This window comes from Gavia stellata, chromosome 17, assembly GCF_030936135.1.
Source record: "Gavia stellata isolate bGavSte3 chromosome 17, bGavSte3.hap2, whole genome shotgun sequence".
Lineage (NCBI taxonomy): Eukaryota > Metazoa > Chordata > Aves > Gaviiformes > Gaviidae > Gavia > Gavia stellata.
Window position 1 is genome coordinate 2163673 of NC_082610.1, and position 25421 is coordinate 2189093.

General features: G+C 67.4%; 1 protein-coding gene across 1 annotated transcript; it reads left to right on the top strand.

Annotated features, from left to right (window-relative positions):
- Positions 1 to 2831: 2831 nt before the first annotated feature.
- SYT7 (synaptotagmin 7) lies at positions 2832 to 25280 on the top strand. Its single transcript, XM_059826083.1, has 13 exons — positions 2832 to 3621; positions 7965 to 8068; positions 10268 to 10347; positions 12142 to 12273; positions 12843 to 13058; positions 16103 to 16471; positions 18261 to 18386; positions 21374 to 21509; positions 22040 to 22310; positions 22752 to 22921; positions 23430 to 23544; positions 23630 to 23829; positions 25176 to 25280. The coding sequence occupies exons 1-13, from the start codon at positions 2832 to 2834 to the stop codon at positions 25278 to 25280; spliced, it is 2814 nt and encodes a 937-aa protein (XP_059682066.1).
- The last annotated feature ends 141 nt before the right edge of the window (positions 25281 to 25421 follow it).

Sequence of the window (25421 nt, forward strand, 5' to 3'; positions counted from 1 at the left end):
GCCAGCCACGTACCAAAGCAGGGCAGAGGCACGGCTGCGGCGAGCCGGCAGCTGCCGGCATGCTGGGAGAGCACAGGCAGGGGGGATGCCGGCGGGCAGCGCTGCCCGGCTGGGGGCTCGGGGAGGTGCTGGGAGCCCTGAGCATCCTCTCCCCGTGACCGGGGCAGGTGCTGAGAGCAGCCGCAGGGTGCCGGGAGCTCTGGTTCGCCTCTCCCTGGGGAGTCATGGGCTGAGCCCGACCCGATGGCTACGTGGCAGGAGGATGAACCCCGCCACGCTGGTGCACCGATGGCTGCGGTGCCCGCCAGCCTCAGGGAGGGCTGTGTGACTGGTGCACACCCCGGTGCCATACCCAAACTGGGAGCGGGCACTTGCTTCGTGAAGGTGGCGTGAGATGAAACCCAGGCACATGAGGGACCTGACGGCTTCAACGGCAAAACACCCATCCTATCCTCCATCATTCTCGCTCTGCCCCTCACCATGGTGCCAGGGCCCAAGGGACACGTCCATGCATGGCAGTGGGTTGGGACAGCGGATGTCGCGCTGCACGCGGGCACTGGGAGGGAGCTGTGCAGTGTTTTGGGAGGGTGTCCTCCTTCCCCAAGAGCCCGTGTGGTGGGGACGGTGCCCGCCGGCACTGCCGTCCTCGGTGCGGTGCTTGTGCCAGACCCGGGTGTCTTGGCATCAATGCAGCACCGGGCACATGGGTGCTGGGGGAGAGGTGCCAGGGGTGCCGGCACGGGGAGCTCCTCGCTGGGTGCCTGGCACCGTCCGGCCCGGCCCGTGGGGTCCCCGGCAGAGGAGGCAGCCCCGCGCCGGGGGTCTGTGAGAGTCCGGAGGCAAAGCCCCCGGGGCAGGCAGCTCCGTGCGGGGGAGGCAGAGACGGACAGATTGACAGCTCCGGGGGATGGACAGATGGCTGGATGGAGAAGCAGATGTGTACGAGGGATGGATGGATGGAGAGATTGATGGATGTGTTGGAGAGGGGGATGCACGGATAGACAGACAGATGCACAGATGGAGAACAGACGCCCGTTCCCATCCCTCTCACCCTGGGCACGCCTGGGGTGCTGAGCTGCGGGGCTGTGCCGGTCCTCTCCCCCGAGGCTCGTCCGACGGTGGGGTGCTGGCCAGGACCCCGCCGGGGCAGCAGGACGGCCAAGGGACTCCCGGCGTCCCCCGCCGAGCAGCTCACACCCACGTAGTCCCCGACAGCCCCGGGAGGGTGGCACCGCCGGACCCCGCCGTCTCGACCCTCTGGCTTGCCAGCTCCGTGGCCACCTGGCTCTGCCTCGTGGCACACCAAGCCTGGCTTAAAGCAGCCCCAAAACGCCCGTCGGGTTGTTTCCAGGGCTGGCGGCGAGGCCTCGTCCCCCCCTCAGAGGTTTCGCATCCTGGCAGCCCCCCCATGCCCGGCCCCTCTCCCTCTGCCTGCACTGGGGGCACGGGTTTCGCCTGCCTGCTCTGCCCGCTGGGCAGCCCCACCGGGGTCCTGCCCTGCTCCCACCTGCAGTGCGCCCGGCATCCTGCACAGGAGCGAAAGCTGCAAATTCACAGCTTTTCAGCTGCAACCTAAAAATAAGAGATTTGGGAAATATCTAGCAAATGAGTGGGAGGATGAGAAGAGGAGGAATTAACGGCCTGGCGCCAGGCAAACAGCATCTGGGAAGCCCCAGCGTGGCAACACGGCCGCCTCGCTCCCCACCCTGCCACCCTCCGCCGCGGCACGGCCCTCCCGTGGCGCAAGGGGATGCTGTGATGCCACGCGGGGCAGGATCAGGCCCTTCCCGTCCCCTGCTCAGCAGCATTGCCCCATCCCCTTCCCAGCGCCATCATCCCCATTCGGGCTCAGCGTCACGTCCCACCCCGGCTCCGCAGCTCGCAGCGGCGGCGGCTCACGGCAAAATGTGGTGATGGGGAAGCGCCGCTCGCTTGGCACCTTCTCCCGCTCCCCCCTCCCCGGGCGCGCACGCGTTTCCGCTGCCGGTTTGGCGAGGCGGCGAGCGGCGCGGGCTGGCACGCTGGGCACCCGCTCGGCGGTGGCGGCGGCAGGCGGCTTGGCACGGGGAGAAGTTTCTCTGCGTGGAGCTGTGGCATGCCGGCTGTGGGGAGAGGCTTTGATCGCCGCTTCCAGACAGCGCAGCGGGTGTCTGGGGCTGGGGGGGGCTCTGCGCAGCTTTGATTTCTCCCCCGGGGTACTTTGCATGGGTGGGTCTCGCCGCTGGGCCAGGGCGGGTGGGAGGATGCTCCGGGAGACGGGGCTGGAATACCGAGCAGCTGCAGCGGCGACGCCGTGCCCACCCCAAGCTGGGTGTTTTGGGCTCTGCACCCAAAAATATGGCCCTGAGAGCCCAGCCGGGGCTGTCCTTGCTGGGGCCCCTGCGGAGAGGTTGGTCCCAGCCCTGGCGCCGGCAGATGCTGTCAGCTTGTGCCCACCCTCACCCAAGGCCACTTGCACTTCGTGGAAGAGATTTCCAGCCTCTCTGTCCTGCTCAGGAGCTTTTCGCTTGGGAGAGCGGCCGGGAGCTAAAACCCTCACCTGGGTGCCCCTCGTGGGTGCTTTGCCCTCCCAGTGCTGCCGTGTGCCAGGGCGGGAGGTGCTGTTCCGGGGTCGTGGGCTTTGGTGCTGGTCCGTGGTGGGGAGTTGGAGGTGATGGGGGAGCTGTCGGTCGAGTCTGAGTGCCGGGACGGGCACAGGGAGACAGGGCGTCCCCGCCACGGCGATCAGGGGGAGGGAAAGGGGTGTAGCTTTCCTTGAGCATGAGGGTCTCGCTGTGCCGGATTTGAGCACCATCTGTCCTGGAGAGCCGAGTGTGCACAGGGCCACTGAGATGCGCAAAGCCACCAAGATATGCAAAGCCACCAAGATGCGCAAAGCCACCGAGATGCACAGGGCTGCTGAGATGCACAAAGTCACCAAGATGTGCAGGGCCACCACGGTGCCTAAAGCTACCAAGATGTGCAAAGCCACCGAGGTGCACAAAGCCACCAAGATGTACAAAGCCACCAAGACGTGCAGGGCCACCAATGTGCACAAAGCCACCAAGATTCACAAAGCCACCAAGATGTACAAAGCCACCAAGGTGCCCAAAGCCACCAAGATGTGCAAAGCCACTGAGGTGCACAAAGCCACCAAGATGCACAAAGCCACCAAGATGTACAAAGCCACCAAGACGTGCAGGGCCACCACCAAGGTGCCCAAAGCCACCAAGATGTGCAAAGCCACCAAGATTCACAAAGCCACCAAGATGTGCAGGGCCACCAAGGTGCCCAAAGCCACCAAGATGTGCAAAGCCACCAAGATTCACAAAGCCACCAAGATGTGCAGGGCCACCAAGGTGCCCAAAGCCACCAAGATGTGCAAAGCCACCGAGGTGCACAAAGCCACCAAGATGTACAAAGCCACCAAGATGTGCAAAGCCACCAAGGTGCACAAAGCCACCGAGGTGCACAAAGCCACGGAGATGCACAGGGCCGCTGAGATGCCCAAAGCCACCAAGATGTGCAAAGCCACCAAGGTGCGCAAAGCCACTAAGAGGCACAAAGCCACTGGGATGCACAGGGCCACCGAAGTGCACGAAGACGCTGAGACGAGGACGGAGGCCAGGGAGATGGGAGCAGGCTGGGGCACCACAGGGTGTCCCCGGGCTGGGCTGCCTGCACAGGGGCACCCGGCTCTGCCACGGCACCGGCACCCACCACCACCCCAGCGCGGGGCTTCCTCCCTGCGCATCGCCGGTGCCGGCGCTCAGCCGCGTGTCGAATCCGTTGGCATCAGCAGTTCTCGCCGCGAGCGCCTCGCCTCCGCTGGGCCGATCTTACAGGATCTCCAGCTTACACGCTGCTTAGAGAAGAATAATCCCTCTCGGATTTCTGCGCCTCTCGCCTGTGCTCGGGTCGGGTTTTGAAGTGTTTCCTCCGCAGCCACAAAGGCCGGAGCTCGCTCGTGCTCCGGCAGCAGCTAATCCTGCGCCTGCAGGAGCGGTGGCTTAGAGGAGATGGGCACGCGGTGGCACCCTGCCATCACCGCCACCGGGCCCCTCTCCCGAGCACCCGGGTGGCCACGGGCACGGGGGTCTGTGAAGGGTGTGTGGGGTGCCCTGCTTGGCCAAGCGCATGGGTCCTCCATGCCAAGGTGCATGCTTGCAGGAGAGGGTCTGCCATGGAGAGAGTCTCCCTGCATGCAGGGACCCTCTCCCCCCAGCACAGGGACCCTCTTCCTGCATGCAGGGACCCTCTCCCCCCGGCACGGGGACCCTCTCCCTGCATGCAGGGACCCTCTCCCCCCAGCACAGGGACCCTCTTCCTGCATGCAGGGACCCTCTCCCCCCGGCACGGGGACCCTCTCCCCCAGCGCAGCCGGCTGCTGCTTACGTGGTGCCACGCAAATCCCACGCTGAAGAGCTGCGGCGCTAACGAGGCAGGTAATCCCCTCATCAATAACCAGCTGTAAAAGTGGAATTCTATCCCAACAAGCGGCATTGAATACCTATGAAAGAGCTGCAGGGCCACGCCACCGTGCCGCCCCCGTCCCCAGCCTCCGCAGCCATCCCCTGCTCCGCCGGCGGGTGCGAGGAGGGGGGAGACCTGAGCCCTGGTGCCCCCATGGCGCTTCAAGCCCTTTATGTCCTCCAAGGGCGGACGCGGGGTCTCCAGCTCCCGGAGCAGCCCCGCTGTGCTCTTGGGATGAGGTAGGACCAGCGAAGGGCAAGTGTGATTTGTGGGGGGCCATGCGGTGGAAGGGAAAGCGGGGCAGGGATGTGGACCCCCCCCCCCCCCAAAGTGTAGGGCTGAGGTCCCACCGCCGCCGTCTCGCACGCTCCTGGCTGTATCCACGCCGGCGGAGCAAAGAGATTTATGGCAAGTGGCGGGGAAGGAGGGGGCAGAGGCGGCAGTAAACAAGCGCCGCATTTGTCACCCGCTCTCGGGGCTGCGTCCCTGTGCACACCGTGGCCACGCAGCTCCCCGTGTCCCCTCCAGCCTCTCGGTGCCCCCAGGCACAGGGCCACCCGCCCCATGGCATCCCCACGCCAGGCATCCCAACCAGGCAGCTGACGCTGCCGGCGTGGGGACCCCACGCAGCGCCGCGGGGCAGGGACCCAGGGCTGGGGACAAGCCAGGAGCTCGGCTCCGCTCAGCTTCTCTAATTAACCAGTGCTAATTGCCTGGAAAATGAGTCATTTAAATCGTGCTGAGGGCAGCAGCGGCCTGGGGACCAGCATCTCTCCCCCAGCCCTGGGGACACGGGGCCAGCACGGGCTGAGGGACGCGTGTCCCCGCCGGGGAGGGCTGGCCCAGGGGCCAGCGTGGCTGAGCCTGGAGGTCACTGGGGGCTAAGAACCGTGCCGTCAGTAAGCCCCCAGCACCGCGGCGCTGAGTCCCCCGGGCAGGCAGGTCCCTGCCGGTGTCACCATCCGGCTCAGGAGGTGACACCAGGCTTGGGGCTGCGGTGACAGCTTGGCAGGGGGAATTTGACCAGGGGTAGGTACTGTGCATAGCAACCGGCATGCCCCAACGTCCCTCTCCAACCCCTCCGGTGGCAGCGTCCGGACGCCGCGCTGGGCTTCTCCATCCTCAGCGGGGTAATCCCTTGTTTGTGCCATGCCAGCACCTCTCCGGGCAGCACGCGTCCCGTCCCCTCGCCTTCTCCCCTTTGATTTCCCTCTCGCCAGGTTACATCGAGGATGAACTTGACCCCGCAAGGACTGAAGCATCGCTTGAAGCTCCAGCCAAAACCCTCAGGGGTTACGGCGGGGGGTCACGATCACCGCAGTCGTTAGCGTGCCTCTTGCGCGGCGGCCAGGCAGGGCACCCCGCTTTCGGCATGTCACAGTGTCCCCAAGCGGGCATCAGGGCTGTGGGGAGCGCTGGGGGGGTGAGCCGGCATTTTGGGGCGGCAGAGGAGGGCTCCCCCTGATTCCTAGCCGCAGCAGCCTCCCCGGTTAGCCCATGTGCCGAACTAGAACTGGTCGGGGTCCCCCACCGCCGAGAGCAGGGCATCCCAAGGGGGAGCTGCCCCAGCCCTCCCCACCGGAGCGGCTGCTTTACATCCCCCCAGCAGCTTATCTAGCTGGGGTTTATAAATGTTTGAAATTAAGGGCTGGTCCCAAATTCCCTCCTAGGCAACAGTTGCTAAGCGAATTTTATACACAGGCTCCTCGTGACGGAGGAGCGATGGAGGGGCCCCCCTCGCTGGGTTTGGATGGAGGGAGCACGTGTGCCGGCTGGCTGTGCCGCTGGCGGGGGGGCTGGCCGTGGCCGAGGAGCCGGGACCCCCCAGCCCTGTCCCCCGAAACCCCCCGGGGCGACTTCACCATCCCTCCTGCCCCCTCCATCCCGCCCTGGCAGGGGCTCAGCACCGGCTGTGCGGCAGCTTAGGGGGCTTTTATAAAACTCCCCTTTATTGCCACCATCCCCTTTGCTTCTCTTTTTTATTCCGCCGGAGGCCGCGGGGCTGCCGGTGCTGCGGCTGCTTCGGCGCCCATCTGCACGCCGGGGCGGGAGCCGGGTGCCGGCGGCACTGGGGACCGCGCCGTGTGCCGGGGGGATGCCTGAGCCCCTGATCCGACCACCCAGGCCGCTCTGACTCATCTCAGCCTCAGAGCCGCTGGCAAATTTCATTACAATAACAAGGTCTGCGGACGAATTAATTATTAACAATTATTGTTTAATATTTATACTGCAGTACAGCTACAGGAGGGCTGCTTTGGCCTCGCCGCTTCCCACTGCCCGCTGTGCCTCGAACGATGGCCTGTCCCGAGCCCGGGGTGTAAACCTGGCTGCGGTGTCCCCGCAGGGATGCCGCAACGGGGGGTCCTGCCAGGGGACGGGGCTCAGCTGGGCTGGGGGTCCCACTGGACCCCCCTCAAGCCACCTTGGGTCCGTATTCATCCTCCCACCGTGCCGGGGCCATCCCGCTTGCTGGCAGCGTGGCCATGAGCTTGGCGGCTGTGCCGGGGCTGCCGGACACTGAGGACACCCAGTGCCAGGGCGGGGGCCGTGGGGGGAGGCAGGCAGGTCCCTCGGGGGCTGGCGAGGGGGTTTTCCTGCCCACATGGCTGGTTGGGTGCAGGACAGGAGCAGGGTGGGTGGGAGATGCCTGCCTGGCCCCGTAACCATCCCCAGCACCTGTGGGGGGTAATGCTGGAGCAGCGGACGGGGTCACCCCCACTTTTGGGGTCCCCAGGGTTGTCCCCATGGCTGGGGAGGAGCAGAGGAACCCGCTGCCCGACCCCCTCCCCATCCGACCCCTGCCAGGCACGGATGGCTTGGATCCTGCAAGGAAAGTGGGGATGGCTTGTCTGGAGGGGATGAGAAAGGGGAAGGCGGACAGGATGGGGAAGGGGAAGAGGAAGAGGTGGGGAAGAAGAAGGGAAAGGGGAAGAGGATGGAGAAGGTGAAAGGATGGGGAAGGGATGGGCATTAGGAAGGCAAAAGGGAAGGGATGGGCAAGGGGAAGGGCTGGCGATTCAGACGGGGAAGGGGAAGGGGAAGGGGAAGGGGAAGGGGAAGGGGAAGGGGAAGGGGAAGGGGAAGCAACACAGAACAACAGCCGCTGTGCCGAGATGGCATGGTGGGAGCCGCGGGAGGCACGTGGTGATGCTGCGAGCTTTGCCGGACATGCCAGCGCTCCCAGGGTGCCGGCAGAGATTAAAGCCTTCGCTCTGCTCCAACCTGATCTCCCGGGGAGTGCCGGGGGCCAGGGCACGCCGCCGGGAGCCCGGAGCCAGCAGAAGAGGCTGGCGGGGGGGCCACCGTGGCGGGGTGTTTCGTAGGATGGGGTTGGAGCCTGTTAGCTGGACCGCGTTCCCCCTGTTTGCTCTCCCCGTTCTTGCCCAGCTCTCCCCGGGTGCTGTCTGCAGGGTGCTGCAGTCATGCCCACGCCAGGGACACCCCCAAGCGCGGGACTGACCCCCCCTCCACGTCCCCTCGCTGAGCGGTGGCTCTGCTCTGCTCCCCCGCAGGGGCTCCCTCCCGCGACGTCCTCCTCGTCTCAGCCATCATCACCGTCAGCCTTAGCGTCACCATCGTCCTCTGCGGGATCTGCCAGTGGTGCCAGCGCAAACTGGTAAGTGTCCCTGCGCCGGGCGGGTGCCCGGGGTGGGGAGTGGGCACGGGGTCCCAGGGTGCGCCGGGATGTGGGTGCCCGGCCACCCCCTGCCCCTGGACAGAGTTAAGGTGATGGCTGGGGTGGGGGTCCCGCTGGGTGGGGGGCAATGCCTGCAGCGGGGTGCACGGCTGGGCAGCGAGGCTGCCGGCAGGCAGAGGCAGTTGCCGAGAGCGGTTTGCGGCGGGTGCCGGCTGCAGCTTTTATTTTGCTCTTTAGGAGATGTGATAATTAAATGTTTGGGCGAAACTGTTTGTGCGGCATAAAGGGAGATTTCCAAATACAGATATATATATATATATTTGCGACAAGCGGTAACGATCTGGCCCCTGTCCTGCTGGGCACGCTCCTGCCTGGAAGAGCCCTGTGGGAAGGCGGCCAGCCTGTCCCCGGCAGCGCCGGATGCTGTGAGCGGTCCCCGCCACCCGCTGTGCCCCCCATCCCGGCCCCCCAGGACCCTCGGGGCACCCAGCTTCCCTCCCCGAGCCCCACTGCAGCAGGGGAGCCTTTGGCTTGGGACAGCGCTCCCTCCTGCCCAGCGTCCTTCCTCCTCCTCCTCCTCCTCCTCTTCCCGGAGCAGCCCGGCACCAGGATCCAGCCGCGTGCTCTGCCACATTACCTTCGCCATCAGATTCAAATCTGGGTCGAGTGCTCCGATGGTGGCGGCTCTTCCCGCGCGGGAGATGCCCATGCCGGCGGCTCCCCCCAATCCTTAGGAAGGCAGCGCTCCCCCGGGAAGGCGAGAGAGGGTCTGGGGGGGACGAGGCAGCGTGGGAGCGGTGGGAACCCCTGCGGCATGTGTGGAGGGGAGGTGGGTGGGAAGGGGCTTCCAAGCCCGGCTGGTGCCACCCAGGGAAGGGCAGGCTGGAGAGGGAGGTGGCGGAGGGTTAAGCACCGGGGAGGAGAAGGGCCGGTTGTGCTGAAGGACGAAGCTGGCGGAGGAACAATCAAGTACAAATTGGCCGGGAAGGCATTCAGGCTGGGAATGGAAAGGCACGTCCCGGCCGGCCCTCGGCAGCGCACGGAGCTGGAACGGCTGTGTGGGAATCACGGCCAAACCCGCTGAGCGCCTGCCGAGCTGGCCCCGGTCTGCGCCCGCGCGGCAGCCACGGGTCGGCTAGTGCCGGGAGAGCATGGGCCAGCAGAGCCGCTGCTGCCATGTCCCCACAAGCCCCGTGCCGTGGCCAGCCGGGGACAACGCTGAGCACAGGGCTTAGGACTGACTCCCTCCAGGATGGCCCACGGGCATCCAAGCAGCTCCCGGCAGGACGAGCCCGCGTCTGTCCAAGGACACCCGTGCTGAGGGTGCGGGGAGTCCTTTGACACAGCACTGCCGAGGAGACGGCTCCGTGCAGAGGTGATGAGGCCGGGGAGAAGGAGAAGGGAGAAATGCTCTCCGTTTCGCGAGCAGGCTGCATGCAGGGCTGGCTCCCGCGGGAGGGATGCTCACAAGTCCAGGGCCACCGTGGTGGGAGGGCTGATCCGCAACCCCAGCCTGCTCCGGCAGCTGCTCCCATCCCGCCTCGGCCTCCTCGCACCTGCGCGGAGCAGCCTCCGCTCCTAATTGTTCGCTAATTGGCATTAATTGCGCTCTTGTCCGCCCTGGATCGGAGCAGCACGCTGAACCTGCCGTCGGAAATCACAGTGAAGTGCCCTGATTACAAGCCCCAGTTAGGAGCGAGCGCCTGCTTCGTTATCATATGGCAGCTCTTCCCTTTCGGTGGGGAAGGTGAACTCAATTAATTCAGGTTCAATTAATCCTAAAATTACCCGCTCCTCCCCCGGTGAGGCTGTGGAAGGGTACGCAGGCAGCGGCTGCTGCTCTGTCCTTGGGGGGACACAGGGCACGAGGACCCCCCTGCCCTCCAGCCCCTTGGGGACGGTGCCCGCGAGCCAGGGTGGCCGGGCCAGCGTCTTCCCGGTGCCTTTGCTGCCTCGTAAGGACCAAGGGATGAAGCTATGGGGAGTTTTGCTGCCGGGCTCGGTGGGATGGAGCCCGGCGACCGGGAGGCTGTAAGGGAAAAGAGCAAAATCCAGGTCAAACCCTCCAGCTGACGGAGGTGCAGCCCCGGCAGCTCCCACCTCTGTCCTCTGCCGCGATGCTCTGCGGTGCGGTGAGGGTCTCCCTGCCGCCCCCTGACCCCCCTCTCCTCTCCGCAGGGTAAGCGTTACAAGACTTCCCTGGAGACTGTGGGAACTCCGGACTCCAGCCGAGGCCGCAGTGAAAAGAAAACCATCAAGTAGGTGCCAGGGTGGGGGGGAGAGGGGCAGGGGGCTGCGGCGCCGGGAGCCTCTCTGCCCACGGGTCTGGCACAGCCGCAGCCCACTCAGCACCCTGCCCTCTGCCACACGCCATCCCCCAGTCGTGGGTGCCCTGCCCGCGCAGGGACACGTGCCGGATCGGTGCCGTCCCCGCCGGCAGCAGGGAGGTCCCTCCTTGGGGACAGAGGTGGCCGTCCCCCTGCTCCCAGCGAGGAGGGTCCGTGCCCAGTCCGGCCCTGGCAGAGCGAGTTTGGCAGCGGCTGCTTGCCCGGCTCTGTCCCGGGGGCTGCCGGGGAGACCGAGCGATGGGTCGTCCCCACCGTCGTGCTAAAGCGTCGCCAAGCCCTGCTCCTCTTGCAGCCGTCTGCAGGATGAGATGCTCCCCCGAGTCGGGGTAGAGGTGTCCCCAGGTCCCCCAGCCCCAGTGGGAGAGGGGCTCTGGGAGACTGGGAGGGCTAGCGGGTCTCTCCAGCACCCATGGGTACCCCTCCTGGCTCGCCCCCCAAGCTGTGGGCATGACTGGATGAAGCCATGGGGACCTCAGCACGGGTGTCCCCAGGGGTGCCCCGGGTTTGGGCATGCAGAGCCCGAGCCCGGCCCCGCTGATGGAGCCCTCCCTGGCCCTGCTGCCTGCGTGGCCGGCACGGCTCTGCTGACCACGGGCACGGGGATACGGCGGCGAAAGGAGAGCGGAGCTGGGGCACGAACCCGCCGTCTCACAGCGCTGGGTGGGGAGTGAAGTGGGGGCATTGGCAGCCGGGGGGGGGGCTCTTCTGGGCCCCCCCACTCCAGCTTTGCCCCCCGCACCCCCTGGCACCCCACAGGGCTCTGGGGAGGAGCCGGGGCTGGACCACGAGGAGGGGAACAGCCCCTGCCTGGAGTAAGGCTATTGCAAACCTCCTCCCCTGGCTGGCCTGGCCTCCTGCCCGGGGTCTTATTGGGGTGCCGGCATCTGGGGCTACCTCGGGCACCCCTCCACCTGGGCACAGCGGGGCCAGCTGCTCCCGGCCGCACCGGGGCTGGCCGTGCCTGGCTGGGACCAGAGCGGGAGGCACATCCCCTCCCGATGGCATGGCACACGCGGCTCTCCCTCCCCGGCTCCGGCAGGGTCCGCACAGCCAGGCTCAACCCGGAGCCGCAGGCGGGTATGGATGAGGGGCGTGAGGGCCGGGCGCCGGCGGCTTTTCAAGTTCCCCAGTGCCGGTGGGGAGCTGCTCGGCTCCACAGCCCCCGGCACGCAGCTCCGGCCGGGCAGCCGGGCACCGCGGGCAGCTTGCCGGAGCCGGGAGGTTGAGGGTCCGTGCCGGCGGTGGGCTGGTTCGGCAGGAGGGGACCTGGAGGGGTCTCCAACACGCAGCAGTGTCACGGTTAACCAAGCAGCGTGCGCTTCCAGGACCCGGCTGCTGAGGAGGTGAGGACGCACAGACACGTGTGATGAGGATGCACGGACACCTGTGCTGAGGACGCCACGCTGGCACCGCGTTCGCCGGCACCTCTCTAACCCCGCTCCATCCTTCTCTCCTTCCCAGCCAGTGGAGCCGCCCGCTCCTGTCTCTCCGCAGCTCTGCCCTGCTCCGTCCATCCATCCGTCTGTCCGTGTGTGTGTGTGTGTGTGTGTCGGTGTCCGAGGGGTGGGCTGCGCGCCCCGTCTCTCTCCGCAGGATCCCGGCGCTCCGGGGGCGGAGGGCTGCTTTTCCTCCCCTCTCGCAGGAATTCAGCTTCTCTCTCTTGTATTTCCCTTTTCTTTCTCCCCTGGTCTCCGGCCGCTGTAGCGATCTAGACAGAGACTTTTGGAATAACAATGACAACACAGTGCAGCAGAAATGGAGCTCCTACCCTCCCAAGGAGTTTATACTAAACATTTCACCTTACGCCCCGTACGGTGATCCGCGGCTTTCCCTCAAGTGAGTCTCTCCTTACCGGGTTTGCTCCGTGTAGTGAGTATATGGGCAGCACCCACTCGCCTTCCTCCTCCTCCTCCTCCTCCTCCTCCCGGGCTCCCCGCACGCCACCCCATGGGCAGCCCCATGGAGACGAGCAACCCCTCCTTCCCGCTCCCCCCGGGGGCAGCCGGGGCCACGGCGGGTCCCCCCTCCCTCGCGGCGGCGCAGGACTGGGTTGCACGTTGGGGGCACCCCCTCGGCGCGGAGACGGGTCCCCCCCGGGGCCGGGCTGCCGGCGAGCAGGACCCCCGCCCTGACCCCTGCCCTCCTCCCCCCTTTATTTTGGACGGTTTTGCCGAGGCCCCCGCGCACCCCCCGGCCAGGACCCCTTTTCTTTTGCAGTGCTGATGTCTCTCTCTCTCTCTCTCTGTCTGTCTGTCCGTCTCTTGTCCGTCTGTCCCCTCCGGCTCTCTCCCCCTCCCCTCGTACCCCTCACCGCTATCAAACGGCTGCCCCCCAACATCCGTCCGTCTGTCCGTCTGGCCCCCTTCGTGTCTGTCTGGGGGGGTCCGGCCGCCCGCCCGGCCCAGTGGCTCTCTGTTATCAGGGGCCAAGCTGACGGCATCGGCCGCCGCGGGGTTGGCGGGGGAGCGCGACGGCCGCCCCGGGGAGAAGCAGCGGCTCGGCGAGGACGGCATGAGGAGCAGCGTCTCTGCCCACAGCGAGCCCGGCGTGGGGAAGGCGGCGCGAGGCCGCTGGCACACGGTGCAGAGCCACTTGGCCGCAGGGAAGCTCAGCCTGTCCAAGTGAGTGAGCACGCACGGTCCGGCACGGCACCCCGGCACGGACCCCCGCCACCGCCAGCGTGCCCAGGTGCCCGCTCCCCTCTGCGGGCTGCACTTGGATGGGGGCCACCAAGAGATCCCCCGGCCCACTGCGCCGGGGGAGGCGAGGGGCTGCCCAGGTCCCCGGCAGCGTTTCGGCAGCATTTTGGCTCCGGGGGAGCAGAGGAGGGGGCTGCAGTGCTCAAGCCCCGGCTGGGCAGGAGGAGCACCTTTGGGTGCTGTCCCCAGACAAGGGTGGCTTTGCCCAATGCCGGTGGGAAGCGGCTCAGCATTCCCACCCCATGGCCCAAAAGCAGGAGCTGCTGTCCCATGTCCCCGTCCCTGGGATGCGACCATCAGGGATGGTGTGTGGCATTGCCAGCCTCTATCCTCCGTGGCGCTCCCCTGCCCCACGGCACAGCCACGAGACCTGGCGCCGGCGCCTGGCTTGCGGCTCCATCACCCGATGCCGGGGGAGAGTTGGGGAAAGTCAGACTTAGGGGGAAACCAGCGCTTCGGCACGCTTTGCAGGGCTCGTGGTCCAGGCAGGCTGGGGGGGGGTCTCGGTGAGACCCTCCGCTGCTGGCAGCAACCGTAGCTCTGCCGGGGGAGACAGTGGTGACTTATCTGGCTGCGGGCTCCGTCCTATGTTTCTGATCTCCGCTCGGTTCCTGGTGCTGGGGTGCAGCAGCCTCCGATTGTGCGGCAGCCCGAGCGCCGTGCTGCCAGCTGAGCAGCCGGCAGGTCCCGGCAGCGGCCCCGGCACCCTCAGAGAGGTCAGTAGCGGCAGCAAAGGCGCTTTCCAGGGCTGACGTGCCTCGTCCTCACTGCTTCTTCCAGCCTTGTTGGCGGGGAGAAAACCTTTTCAAAAGAGAGAGGCCAGTCCTGTCGCCTTGGACAAATCCCAAATGCCTTCTGGATCCCCAAAGATTGGTGTCCTCCCCGTTTGGAGCCGTGGCCGCCTGTTTGGCGTAATGCTGGCGTGCTCCGGCTCGGCTGCTGGCAGGCGAGAGGGAGAGGTGAGGAGGAGGGGGAGCTGTGCAGCCTTCAGCCGTACCCAGTCTCGGCGGTGAAGCGAAATCCGCTGGGAGCCCGCGCTCCTCCGGCGGGATGTGCGAAGGCCGGCTAAGAAAAGGCGTCGCGCAGCTGCCGTGCCGAGAGCCGTGGACATGCGCCCGCAAGCCGCTCGGCACCTCCGCTCCCACTGACTCACAGCCAGGCTGTGCCGGCAACCGTGCCGCGCCGGCTGGGGCAGTGCTGGCGTGGGGACAGGCTCTGCTGTCCTGGTAGCTCCAGAGCCCGGAGGGGCTGGGAGCCGGACAGACAGCCGGACAGACATCCGCCGCGGCGCGCTGGGCTTAACGCAGGCGGCGAGGGCAGAGTTAGGGGGATGAGGAAGCCGCCGGCGAAGCATCCTGCCTTTCAGCATCTCTTTTGTGCAGAGCCTTCGGGTTTGGGGGTGTTCATGGGGGGGCCATGCTGGGGGTCCGGCTGCTGTACCCCTGGTACGGGGGGCACCCGAGCGGGTGCAGGCAGGGTGTGCGGGCAGGGCGTGCTGCCGCCTGGCACGGTGCTGGCAGGAGCTCGCGCCTCCAGCTGGCACCGGGCCGAGAGGAGCCAGATTTAGTTTCCTGTGACTGAGAGGTTGTAAATTGAACTAATTTAGGATTTGATAGGAAAGCAAAAGGAGGTCGGCGGCTGGCGCGGGGGTGGGCGGCGCAGCGCCCGGGCAGTGCCCTGCGTGCCTTCGGCCCCGGCCGTGGGGCCAGATCCGTCCCAGCTCTCCGCTCCTCTCACCTTCCCTCCCTCCCTCCTCTCTTTCTCTCACCTTTCACTCTTTCTTCACCTCTTTCTTTTCTTTTTTAAGCTATTTATCCTTCCCCTCTCCCTCTCTGTCCCCTGCTGCTGGCAATGCACGACGGCACAGCTTCGCCACGCAGTTTCAGCCGGCACGCCGGCCGGCCCCGGGCAGCGCAGGGACCGGGGTAAGGTCGGTGGCTGCTGCTGAAGGCGACTCCCCGGTGCCTGGCAGGGCTCTGGTCCCGGGGGGGCCCCTGCCCTCATGCATCGAGGACCCCCGATGGCTTTTGCCAGGCTGGCTGGACCCTCTGGTTTCGCGGCCACGAGCTTTGCAGGCTGCCGTGGGCATCAGCGCCGTGCCCAGGACTCCTGCCCGGCTGCATGGGCCATGCCACGCATGTGCTGCCGCCCCGGTGTGGGGCTGGCTGCATGGCCAGCGATCGGCACCGCAGCTTCTCCCGCCGGCCTCTCGCCTGCTCTTCCCTCTCTGCCGGCCGGACAAAGCCTGTCTGCCCAGGGCTGGGCTTCTCCGCGCTCCCCGTCTCAGCGGGGCCATGTCCCCATCGTCTCCCATCCCATGATCGGGGGGCTGGGAGCGCGGCCGGACTCCCACCCCGGTGGGGTCCCTCTCTGCTGGCAGCCTGGCTTGGCCCTGGGAACACCCGGCTTGCTGGCATGCCACGGCCCCGGGGGGCTCAGCCCCCCATCGCTGCGGGACCCCCCAGCCGGCACGGTCCTGCAAGACGGGGGATGCTGAGACCCGGCGGTGAGGGTGCTGGCGGCTGGGTGCTGGGCTGGGAGGGACGGGGACGGGGCGGGCTGGCTGGCAGCACGTGAGCGGACGCCATGGGATTCGCCTTCGCGCAGCAGCCTAATTAGCTCGCAGACGAGGTCGGCCGGCGCGCTGGGAAGGCGCCGGCTGCGCGGCAGCCGCGGGAGCGGGAGGGCACCCAGCCGGCTGGGTGCTGCGGTGCCGCGGCCGAGACCCCCGGCAGCCCAGGACGGCGCCCGGGCGAGATGGCGGCGGCGCGAGAGCCCTGTGCCGCCGGCGAGGCCGAGCCGGGGCCAAGAGGCAGAGGAACCGGTCGCTGCATCCGCTGGCCGCTGCCGGAGCGCTCCCTGCGCTGGGGCATCTTCTCTCTAACTCTCTTCTTTTCCTTCCTCCAATTTTGCCCCTTCACCTTCTTCTCCTTTCTCTCCTCTCCTCTGCCCTTCCTCTCCCTAAGTTTCGAGGACTCCACCTTGTCCACAGCCACTACCCTTGAGTATATCCCCACCTCAGCAGGCGACCCCAAATGCCAGAGGCCCCGCACGCTCATGCGCCAGCAAAGTCTGCAGCAGCCCCTCAGCCAGCACCAGCGCGCCAACCACAGCCAGCCCACCACCAGCCAGAGCCTGGGCCACCTCCAGGCCCACAGCGGCTCCTCCGCCGGCGCCGGCAACCCCCGGGGCTCCCGCGGCGGCCAGGCGCGCCAGGGCATCGCCGCCGGCTCCAGGCATCGGACGGCTGGCGGCCGGAGCCGCTCCAATCCCGGCAGCTGGGACCACGTGGTGGGGCAAATCCGCAACCGCGGCTTGGACATGAAGTCCTTCCTGTAAGTGTGCGCTCTTCCTCTGCTCGCTCCTTCGCTCTCTCCTTTGCTCGTCCCCGCGCAGCCGCTCGGCTGGCACCACCGCGGGGAAATGCTGCCAGGTCCCCTCCGGCCCCGTCGGGGGGGGGACAGGGGCGGCCGCCCCAGCCCGGGGAGGGGGAGCTCAGGGAAAGGTCTCACGCGCTTCGCCCACCTCGCTTTGCCCCGTGGCTTTGCTGTGGATCACGCGCCGCGTCACCGGCCGGTGCGGGTGCTCAGGTCCCCTTCGGTCCCCAGGGAGCGCAGGGATGTTCCAGCCCGTGGGACGGCCACCAGCATTGTCCCCAGGGAGTGACATTGTCCCAAGGACCCGGGGGGGGGGGCAGCCATGCCAGCAGTGGCCCCCGCGCAGGGGTGACTGTTCAGCCCCGATATCGCTGCCTGCCAGGCTGCCTTCCGCCCGGGCTGGGTGCCGCAGAGGCAGTCTGCTCCGAGCTGCCGGAGCCCTGTGATCTTTAATCTGGCTTAACCCTATCTCCTGTATCAGCCCTGGCTTTCAAACCTCAAACGCCGAGGACTAATCTGAGTCCCGTGCTGCCGCCGTATCTCGGCACATGACATTGTCACTTCTCCGCAGAGCCGGTCCCATCCGTTCCTCCCCACCTCCGTCCTGCCCGGGGTCCTCCGGCTCCCCCCCGGCCTCCGTTTGTCCCCCGGCACGCTGGGAGAGGGGATGCTCAGGACCGGGCTGTGCTTTCCACAGACTGGGAGCGCTGAGGGATGGGGCGGGAGCCAGGCCTGATCCTGCTCTTGTGTGAGTCAAGACAGCACCTTCTGCGTCAGGGTTAGGGGGGAAAGGCCCCGGGAGACACGAATTCGGCTGCCTGCCGGCTCCTGCCTGCACAGGCAGCCCTGGAGAGAGGGTTGAACCTTCCCCCGGGCAGGCAGGGGCACCCCGGGGTGACTGCTGGCAGCCCTGCCCGGGGGTCCCCTCCCAGCTCCGGCACTGGCCGTGACCCCCCCCCTCCTCACCGCCAGCCGGCCGGTGCCCCTCTCGGCTCTGCCTGCCCAGCACCGTGCCAGCTCTGCCCTCTCCCACCGGGAGGTTCCTCGCCGGCTCCATTTGCCGGCTTCCCAGTGTCGAGCTGTGGCTCGTTAGCCATCCCGAGGGTCACGTTCCTCCCCGTTTACCCAGCATCGGCCCCGGTTCCAGCCTTAATTGACGGGGGGAGAGCAGCCGCAGAGCCGGGACGTGCCGAGCCAGCGCGCCGTTTCCCCGCGGAGGAGCCGCTGCCATTTACCACCGCCGCTTTCCAAAGCCATTAACTTTGCTTTTGCTCTTTATTCTGTTTACCCTCCTGCCTGTCTCCCCGGCGCCGTGGCGTAAATGCGGTTACGGGCCCCGGGGAGGCTGCGCTGGCAGCGCCAGATGGGGGCAAAGAGCCTCGGCCGTGGCACCGCCATCTCCTCCTCCCGGGAAGGACGCTGGGACCTCGCTCCCGTCGTCCCCAGCCCCTCCGGCCACCTTCTCCCCCCTTGGCAGGACCTCGGCATCCTCCTGCCTGGACCGGTGGAGAGGGGTGGCGGCGGTACCCACATGTGCCGGGCTTACCGGAGCCGGCACCTTTCTCCCCGCAGCCCTCTGCGCCCATCCCGGACATCGTCTCCTGCGCAGGGGCCGGCGGGCAGAGCCGGGGTCCCCTCGCCGTCGGGGGCCCGTGGGGTGCCGCCGCTCCTGCCGGTTCCCTGCCTGACGCTGTGTTCTCCTCTCTTTCTCTCTCTCTCTCCCGCCGCCGCGGGGCCGCCTGGGCAGGGAAGGCCGGATGGTGGTGTTATCCCTGGTTTTGGGACTCTCAGAGCAAGATGACTTTGCCAATATCCCCGACCTGCAACCCGCTGGGACGCAGCCGAACCAGCCGAACGCTCAGGGGGACAAGAGGTATGAGCGAGGACGAGGGCAGTCCCGCAGGAGGAGGAGACGAGGGCCTCACCCAGGGTGGAGGAGGAGGAGGAGGAGGAGGAGGAGGAGGAGGCTGGCCTCGTGGAGCGCGAAGGTTGGAGCGGCACAGGGTAGCCCAGCGGGCAGCGGGCACGGTGACGTCTGCAGCTCTCCCCCGCCGGCACCCGCGGTCCTGCCTCCGGAGCGGCGGCACCAAGAGGACCCCCATCCCTTCCTCCTCCCTCCTTGCCCTCCCTCTCCTGCCATCCCCGGCCACCTGCCCCCCGCCCTGGCTGCATGTTGGGGGGCACACGCTCGGGAGCGGGGCGCAGGGCAGGGGAGAGCCCCTGTGCCAGGAGGAGAACGGGGTGTAGGGGGGGCGAGGCTCCCAGGGACCCCCCCGACAACGCCGCGTCGGCAGCTGAGCCGCGTCCCATCCCAACGCATGTCTCATGTACCGTGCTGCCGCGACCTCCAGCCTGGCGGGGCCGATCGCAGCCCCGTGTGGGGTGGGCGGCTCCCCCGGGGACACGGGGACATCCCTGCGGTGGCACGTGCTCAGCCCTTGCTCAAGCCCCAGGGCTGACGGGGCGGCAGAGCAAGCGCGACAGGCTGGGGGGACGCATGACCCCCCCTTTCTCCTCCAAGCAAGCTGCGCGGTAGCGTGGCACGGACCCTCGCCTCCGGCTGCTCCCTGCCTTCCCAGGGTGCCGAAGGCTCAGCACTGCATCCCACGCCGGCACCAGAGCCCAGCCAGAGCCCAGCGGCGGCCGCCAGTGAGGGCTGGCAGGAGCAGAGGGGCCCTGCGCCGCCGGCAGCGGGTGTTAATCCCCTCCGGAGCGGGGAGGAGGTGTGAAGCCGGCGGGCGCTGCCTCCCCGTGTGCTCGGCGTGTTAATGAACTGGCACCGTTCTCGCCCACCGGCTATTTTTACCCTGCTCGGCTTGGTTTCGCTCCATCTCTTAGCACTTCGCTCCCCGGCATCGCGCTGCGCAGCCGGTCCCTGCCGAGAGCACCGGCCGCTGTGCCATACCGTGCCGGCTGCCCCGTGCCGGACGAGGGGATGGGGGACGGTGGGTGCCGGGCACGGGGGGTGGGTGGCTGTGCCGCAGCAAGACCCTGCTCCCCGCTTCCTCCCAGCTCGCTGGTGCGAAAGACCCATCCCGGCACACGCATGGCCTCCCCGCCTCCATCTTTCCCCCCCGCTCCCCGTCCCCCTGGGCCCCACGGGACACGGAGGGTTCGGCCGGCGGAGGGGACGGACGCCGGTACCCTCCGCTCTTGCCTGCCCACCCGGCGCTGCCGGCTGCCCGCTCTTCTGCCTCGAAACGTCTCCTCCATCCCCGTTTCTTAGCTTCTTCCTTCCAGCCCATCCCCGGCGACTCCAGCCCCGTGTCTCGGTGTGTCTCCTGTGCCGGCGACTAACCGCTCTCCGTCCGTCCATCCGCCCCGCTCCTCTCTCCCCCTTCCCTCCCAGCAGGCTGGCGCTGGACGACGCTGCTCCTCCTCTCTTGCTCTTTCCCGCTCTCTCTCTCTCTCGCTGTCCGCCACCTCCGCCGGTGCGCGTCACCGCCCCGGCACCCACGGCTCCACTGGCATCTCCTCGCCCAACGGGCCCCGCCGCCGGCTCCTCCGCCTTCATTTTCGCTCTGTTTTTAACCTGACTTTGCTTCCCCAGCTACCTCGGGCTCTCCGGTCCTCCCCGGGTGCTGTCCCGCCAGGGCGGGCAAGCCGTGTGTGTGTGCGGGGTGTGCGAGAGGGCGGCCGCCCCGTGCCGCTGCCTGTGCCTCCGTCCCCATCGCCCCCAGGTCCCCACCTTGCGTCTCCATCGGCGTGTGTCTGCGTGTGCTTGGTGGGTGTCTCGTGGCATGCGTTGTGGCTTTGCCCGCTGAGCCCGCGGCAGCGCTGGGGCTGTGCCGGCGGCGTGCTGCTCACCACGGTGTGTGTCCTGTTGGTCCGTCTGTTGGTTTAGCACCGTGTCTCAGCTGGGGCAGGAGCCGCAGCGGGTGGGAGGGTGGGGTGCATCGTGGGGTGCCTGTCTGTGTGCGCATCCCTTCCTTCTTGGATCTGTCTGCACCGCGGGAGCCACCCAGGGCTGCCCTGTCCCTGCCGCCATGTGCCTGTGTCCCCTCTTGTCCCTGTGCATCCTGGCAGTGTGGCTCCGGCGTGTGCCCACCCGCCTCCATCGCTGCTCTGTCCCTGTGCCCGCCGCAGCTGCCGGCTGCCCACCCTCCCGCTGGGACGCTCCCTCCCCGGCACCATGCCCATCGTCCTGCAGCCAGCCAGGAGCCACCGGCATGGCCCCCCCGCCCCGAGACCCGGCTGCCACAGCCGGGATGTGTGGGGACAGCCGGGGCAGCAGTCCTGGCTGCGGGGCACTGGGGGGGCTTGATGGCAGAAGGAAAGGGGGGTGGTTAGCACCGGGCACCGAATCCACGCCGCAGCACCAAGCACCCGTGGGTTGGCTACGCGCTCGGCCCCACGCCGGGGTGGGAAGATGCTGTGCGTGGGTGAGGCGCAGCCGGAGCTGCGGGTGCTGGTGGGGACCAGGTAGCCGCAGGGCTGGGCGGCTGTCCCCGGCATCGCCGTGGGCTCTGCGGTCGCTGGGGGTAGGATGTGGCCGGAGGGACGTGGGCAGCGTGGGACCTATTGCCGTGCTCCCAGGCGGCGTGGTGCAGGTCCCAGGGCACCGACTGGCACCCAGCCCTGCCTGGCGGCAGCACAGGCAGAACCAGCTGCCTGCACCGGCCAGGGCCCCTCCATGCGGGGAGCTGGCGGGCTGCAGCGGGTGGCACGCAGCCGCCGGTGGCACAGCCCCGGGTGTCCCTGCAGACCGGCTCTGCCTGCATCCCAGCTGGCAGCCTCCATCGAGGGCTGGCACAGCCCCGGCGCAGCACCGGCCAGGAGAGGGGGTCCGGGGGAGCCCCTCGCTGTCTCGCCCTCGGCTCTCAGTCCCTCTCCTCTAAGGTGCTGCCTCTCTTTCCCCAGGTTGCCGGCCGGCGGCAAGGCGGTGAACACAGCGCCGGTGCCCGGGCAGCCACCGCACGATGAGTCCGACCGCAAGACGGAGCCGCACTCCTCTGTCTCCGACCTGGTCAACTCCCTGACCAGTGAGATGCTCATGGTGGGTGATGGGGCGCGCCGGGCACAGGCTCCTCAGGGACAGCATCCCACCCTGGGCATCACCCAGGCATCTCCTCGTGCCCCCCCCACCCCGGCTCTTCGCTGCGCCCGCCCTGTGCCACAAGCGCCCTGGCACGTCCCAGCCCGCTCTGCCAAGTCCCCGTCACAGCCGGGCGCCACAGCCGGCGCAGCCCTGGCTCAGCCGAGGCGACGCAGCCGTTCCCCCCCGGGTCGGCGCGAGGGAGCGGTGCCGGAGCCATGAGGGACAGGCTGTCAGGAGGAATTTAGCTAATTGGCGCTTCCCGTCTCCGGGACGTGTTACGCGGAGCCAGGAGTCATCTGAGGCGATGGCGGTGGCAGGGAGCCAGGGGAGACTGATGCGCTGTGACAGTTTGCGGGGCTGGGGGCCGGGTGCTGGTGTTGAGCCAAGTTTGGGTGCCGAAACAGCGGGATGGGGGTGTGCAGACCCCACTGGGGATCCCCTGATGGCCCCCCAGCGCTGCGCTCACCACCCTTCTCCCCCCGCCGCAGCTCTCCCCAGGCTCCGAGGATGACGAGGGCCACGATGGCGTCAGCCGGGAGAACCTGGGCCGCATCCAGTTCAGCGTCGGCTACAACTTCCAGGAGTCCACCCTGACCGTCAAGATCATGAAGGCGCAGGAGCTGCCAGCCAAGGACTTCAGCGGCACCAGCGACCCCTTTGTCAAGATCTATCTGCTCCCCGACAAGAAGCACAAGCTGGAGACCAAGGTGAAGCGGAAGAACCTCAACCCGCACTGGAATGAGACCTTCCTCTTCGAAGGTAGGGGCTGGGATGGACTGGAGTGGACTGGGGCGGGAGTGGAGCAGTTGCGGGACGCCCTGTCCTCCCTCCTGGGTTGGATCAGCTCAGCTCGAGCTGCCAATGTGATGGCCATCGGTGATGAGGAGGGATGGCCAAGCCATCAATGCCAGGTTGGAGGTGTTTGCTCTCCGTCCCATGAAGGGGACGTGGGGGAAGGCTCCTTCTCCCCCCAGCAGGCACCCATGGGTGGGTGCACACAGGGGAATTCATCTGCTACCAGCCACCGCGGTGGCCCGAAGCCACAAGAGGTGCCCCATGCTGTCATCTGCTCCCCATCTGCTCCACCTGATGCCAACATCTCCCGATCAGCACGGGCAAGGCAGGGTGGCACCAGCACCAGCACCGGGTGCTGCTTGGCATGGCCGGGGCAGCTCCTCATCCCCTCCGTCTCCGGCACAGGGTTCCCCTACGAGAAGGTGGTGCAGCGGGTGCTGTACCTCCAGGTCCTGGACTACGATCGCTTCAGTCGCAACGACCCCATCGGGGAGGTGTCCATCCCCCTCAACAAGGTGGACCTCACCCAGATGCAGACCTTCTGGAAGGACCTGAAGCCGTGCAGCGATGGCAGCGTAAGGCCCCGGTCCCCCTCCCACCCCTGGGGACGGTCCTTGAGGGGAGGCTACCCCTTGTCCCTATGGTGTCCCAACGGGACCGCCACCCTCTTGCTACCCCAACAGGGACGTTTTCTGCTTTTTGAGAAGGCTCGACGTCCAGCGGGGAGTTTTCTCTTCCCAGATCTTTATAAATTAAGGCACTAAGTAGCACAAAGTGAGTGCCTCCTTTTGGGTCAAAAAGACCTGTTTCAGGTAGATGTAAAATGAAAGTTTTCTTTTTCTCCTGCCTCCAGCAAGACCAGAAAATGTCCCACTGGGGATGGCCCCGTTTCCTCCTGCCCTGATTTTCCATGCAGCTCCAAAGTCCACTCTTGGGACAGCTCTGGGGGGTCCCAGCCCAGCACCCGGCTCCCGCGGCAGGACACGAGGGCTTTGGGTGCCCCATCCGATCTTTGGCTGGGTGCCGCGATGAGGAGCGGGTGTTTTTGGGGCACCCACCTAAGGGCCTCCGCGGGTCCCGCAGGGAAGCCGTGGGGAGCTGCTGCTGTCGCTGTGCTACAACCCCTCCGCCAACTCCATCGTGGTGAACATCATCAAAGCGCGTAACCTCAAAGCCATGGACATCGGGGGCACGTCAGGTACGAGCTCCGGCTCCTGCCACGCCGGGGGGCATCGCTGTGCCCGACGCCCAGCCGGGGCTGAGAGCAGCTCCTGTCCCCCCAGACCCCTACGTGAAGGTGTGGCTGATGTACAAGGACAAGCGGGTGGAGAAGAAGAAGACGGTGGTCATGAAGCGGTGCCTGAACCCCGTCTTCAACGAGTCCTTCGCCTTCGACATCCCCACGGAGCGGCTGCGCGAGACGACCATCGTCATCACCGTCATGGACAAGGACAGGCTGAGCCGCAACGATGTCATCGGCAAGGTGGGTCCCGTGGCGTTGGCGCGCGGTGGAGGGACCCCAGCGATGTGTCCTGCCGAGGGATGGCAGCCGGGGGACAGCCGGGTCCCTGGCTGATGGCGGCCGGTGCCATCTCAAGCTGGAGAGGAAGGTGGAGCGCGGCAGGGGCCCCTCGTGCTGGCTTTCCCCGGCCATCTCCCGTTCTGGCTGCGGTGCGCGGCGGCAAGGACTCACCCGGCACAAGTGGGGAGAGGATGCGGTGACCCCGCTCCAGCGCGGTGATGCCCCACGCCTCCCGCCACGCCGTGCTGCGGCACAGCCTGCGCCGGGGTGAGCTTCAACCTGCCAAAGGTCTATTTATAGTGAGGCAAAAATTGAAGCCCCACATGGCTCTCGTGTGCCATGGTGCCCGGTAGAGCCGGAGCCCCCCCCATGGTAGCACCATCCCCAGCTGCAGGAGAGCAGGGACTGGGTGTGGGGCTCAGCCGGGGGTCCCTGGGGTCCGCGTCCGCCACCGGACGGACCCCAGCCCCCATCCCCGCGCCGGGATTACCCACCGCTTCCCGATGACAGGAACGGAGGAATTCATCCTCTCTGGATTTGATTTGTGTTAAATCCACCCAGCTCTCCGCTCGTTAGGGTAACGATGACAAACGAGCGCGGTAATCTCTGTTATTACCGCTCACCGCAGAGAGGCGATGATCCCCAAACGCAGCGCTGTAATCAAGCAAACACATAGACGGGGATAAACCCAGGAGGGGGTGGCCGCTGCGGCTCGGCACCGCGGGCTGCTGGAGAGGCGCAGAGGTGTCGGCATCCCCGGCGTGGGCACAGCCCGGAGGGGACATCACCGGTGGCACGGGCACAGCTGCACCCAGAGCCCAATGCCAGCCAGCAGGCTGGATGGATGGACAGACAGACAGTGCCCATGACGTCTCCGCTTTCCGTTAAAGCTGCCGGGAGCGTGGCGGCGCGACAGGAAAGCGGTGCTGCCGGCGGCGGAGCCGGAGGAGAGGAGCGTGCCCTTCACGCCCCGGCCGTCCCGCCGTGGCCAGCAGCCTGCTAGTCACTTTTGATGGCATAATTAACAGCGAGCCCCGCTCCGGCGTGGCGATCCGCTTAGCCGGAGCGGCGACACGGACCCTCCGAGCTGTCAGCTGCGGGCAGGGCTGGCACGTGCGGTTTTCCGCATCGCCGTATGGAAAATCGATGGATATAAATAGCCCGGCCCTGCGCAAAGCCCAGGGCTGGTGCCTGCGGCCGGCGGCACGCGCCGGGGGAGCGGGGAGAGAGGTCAGGGACGAAGAGCGGGATGGGGCTGGAGGGGCCGGGAGCGGAGCCGTGGGTCCAAGGGCTGCCTGTCCCCGCAGATCTACCTGTCCTGGAAGAGCGGCCCCGGGGAGGTGAAGCACTGGAAGGACATGATCGCCCGTCCCCGGCAAGCGGTGGCACAGTGGCACCAGCTGAAGGCCTGAGCACCCCAGGACTGCGGGGACGGGGGTCCCCCTTCCCAGCCCCCGTCACCCCTCCGTGGGGCTCCCGGCGAGGAGCCGAGGGACCGGCGGGACAACGGCCCGGCTCACGGGGACCCTGCGGTAGGAGGGGGACGGAGCCCC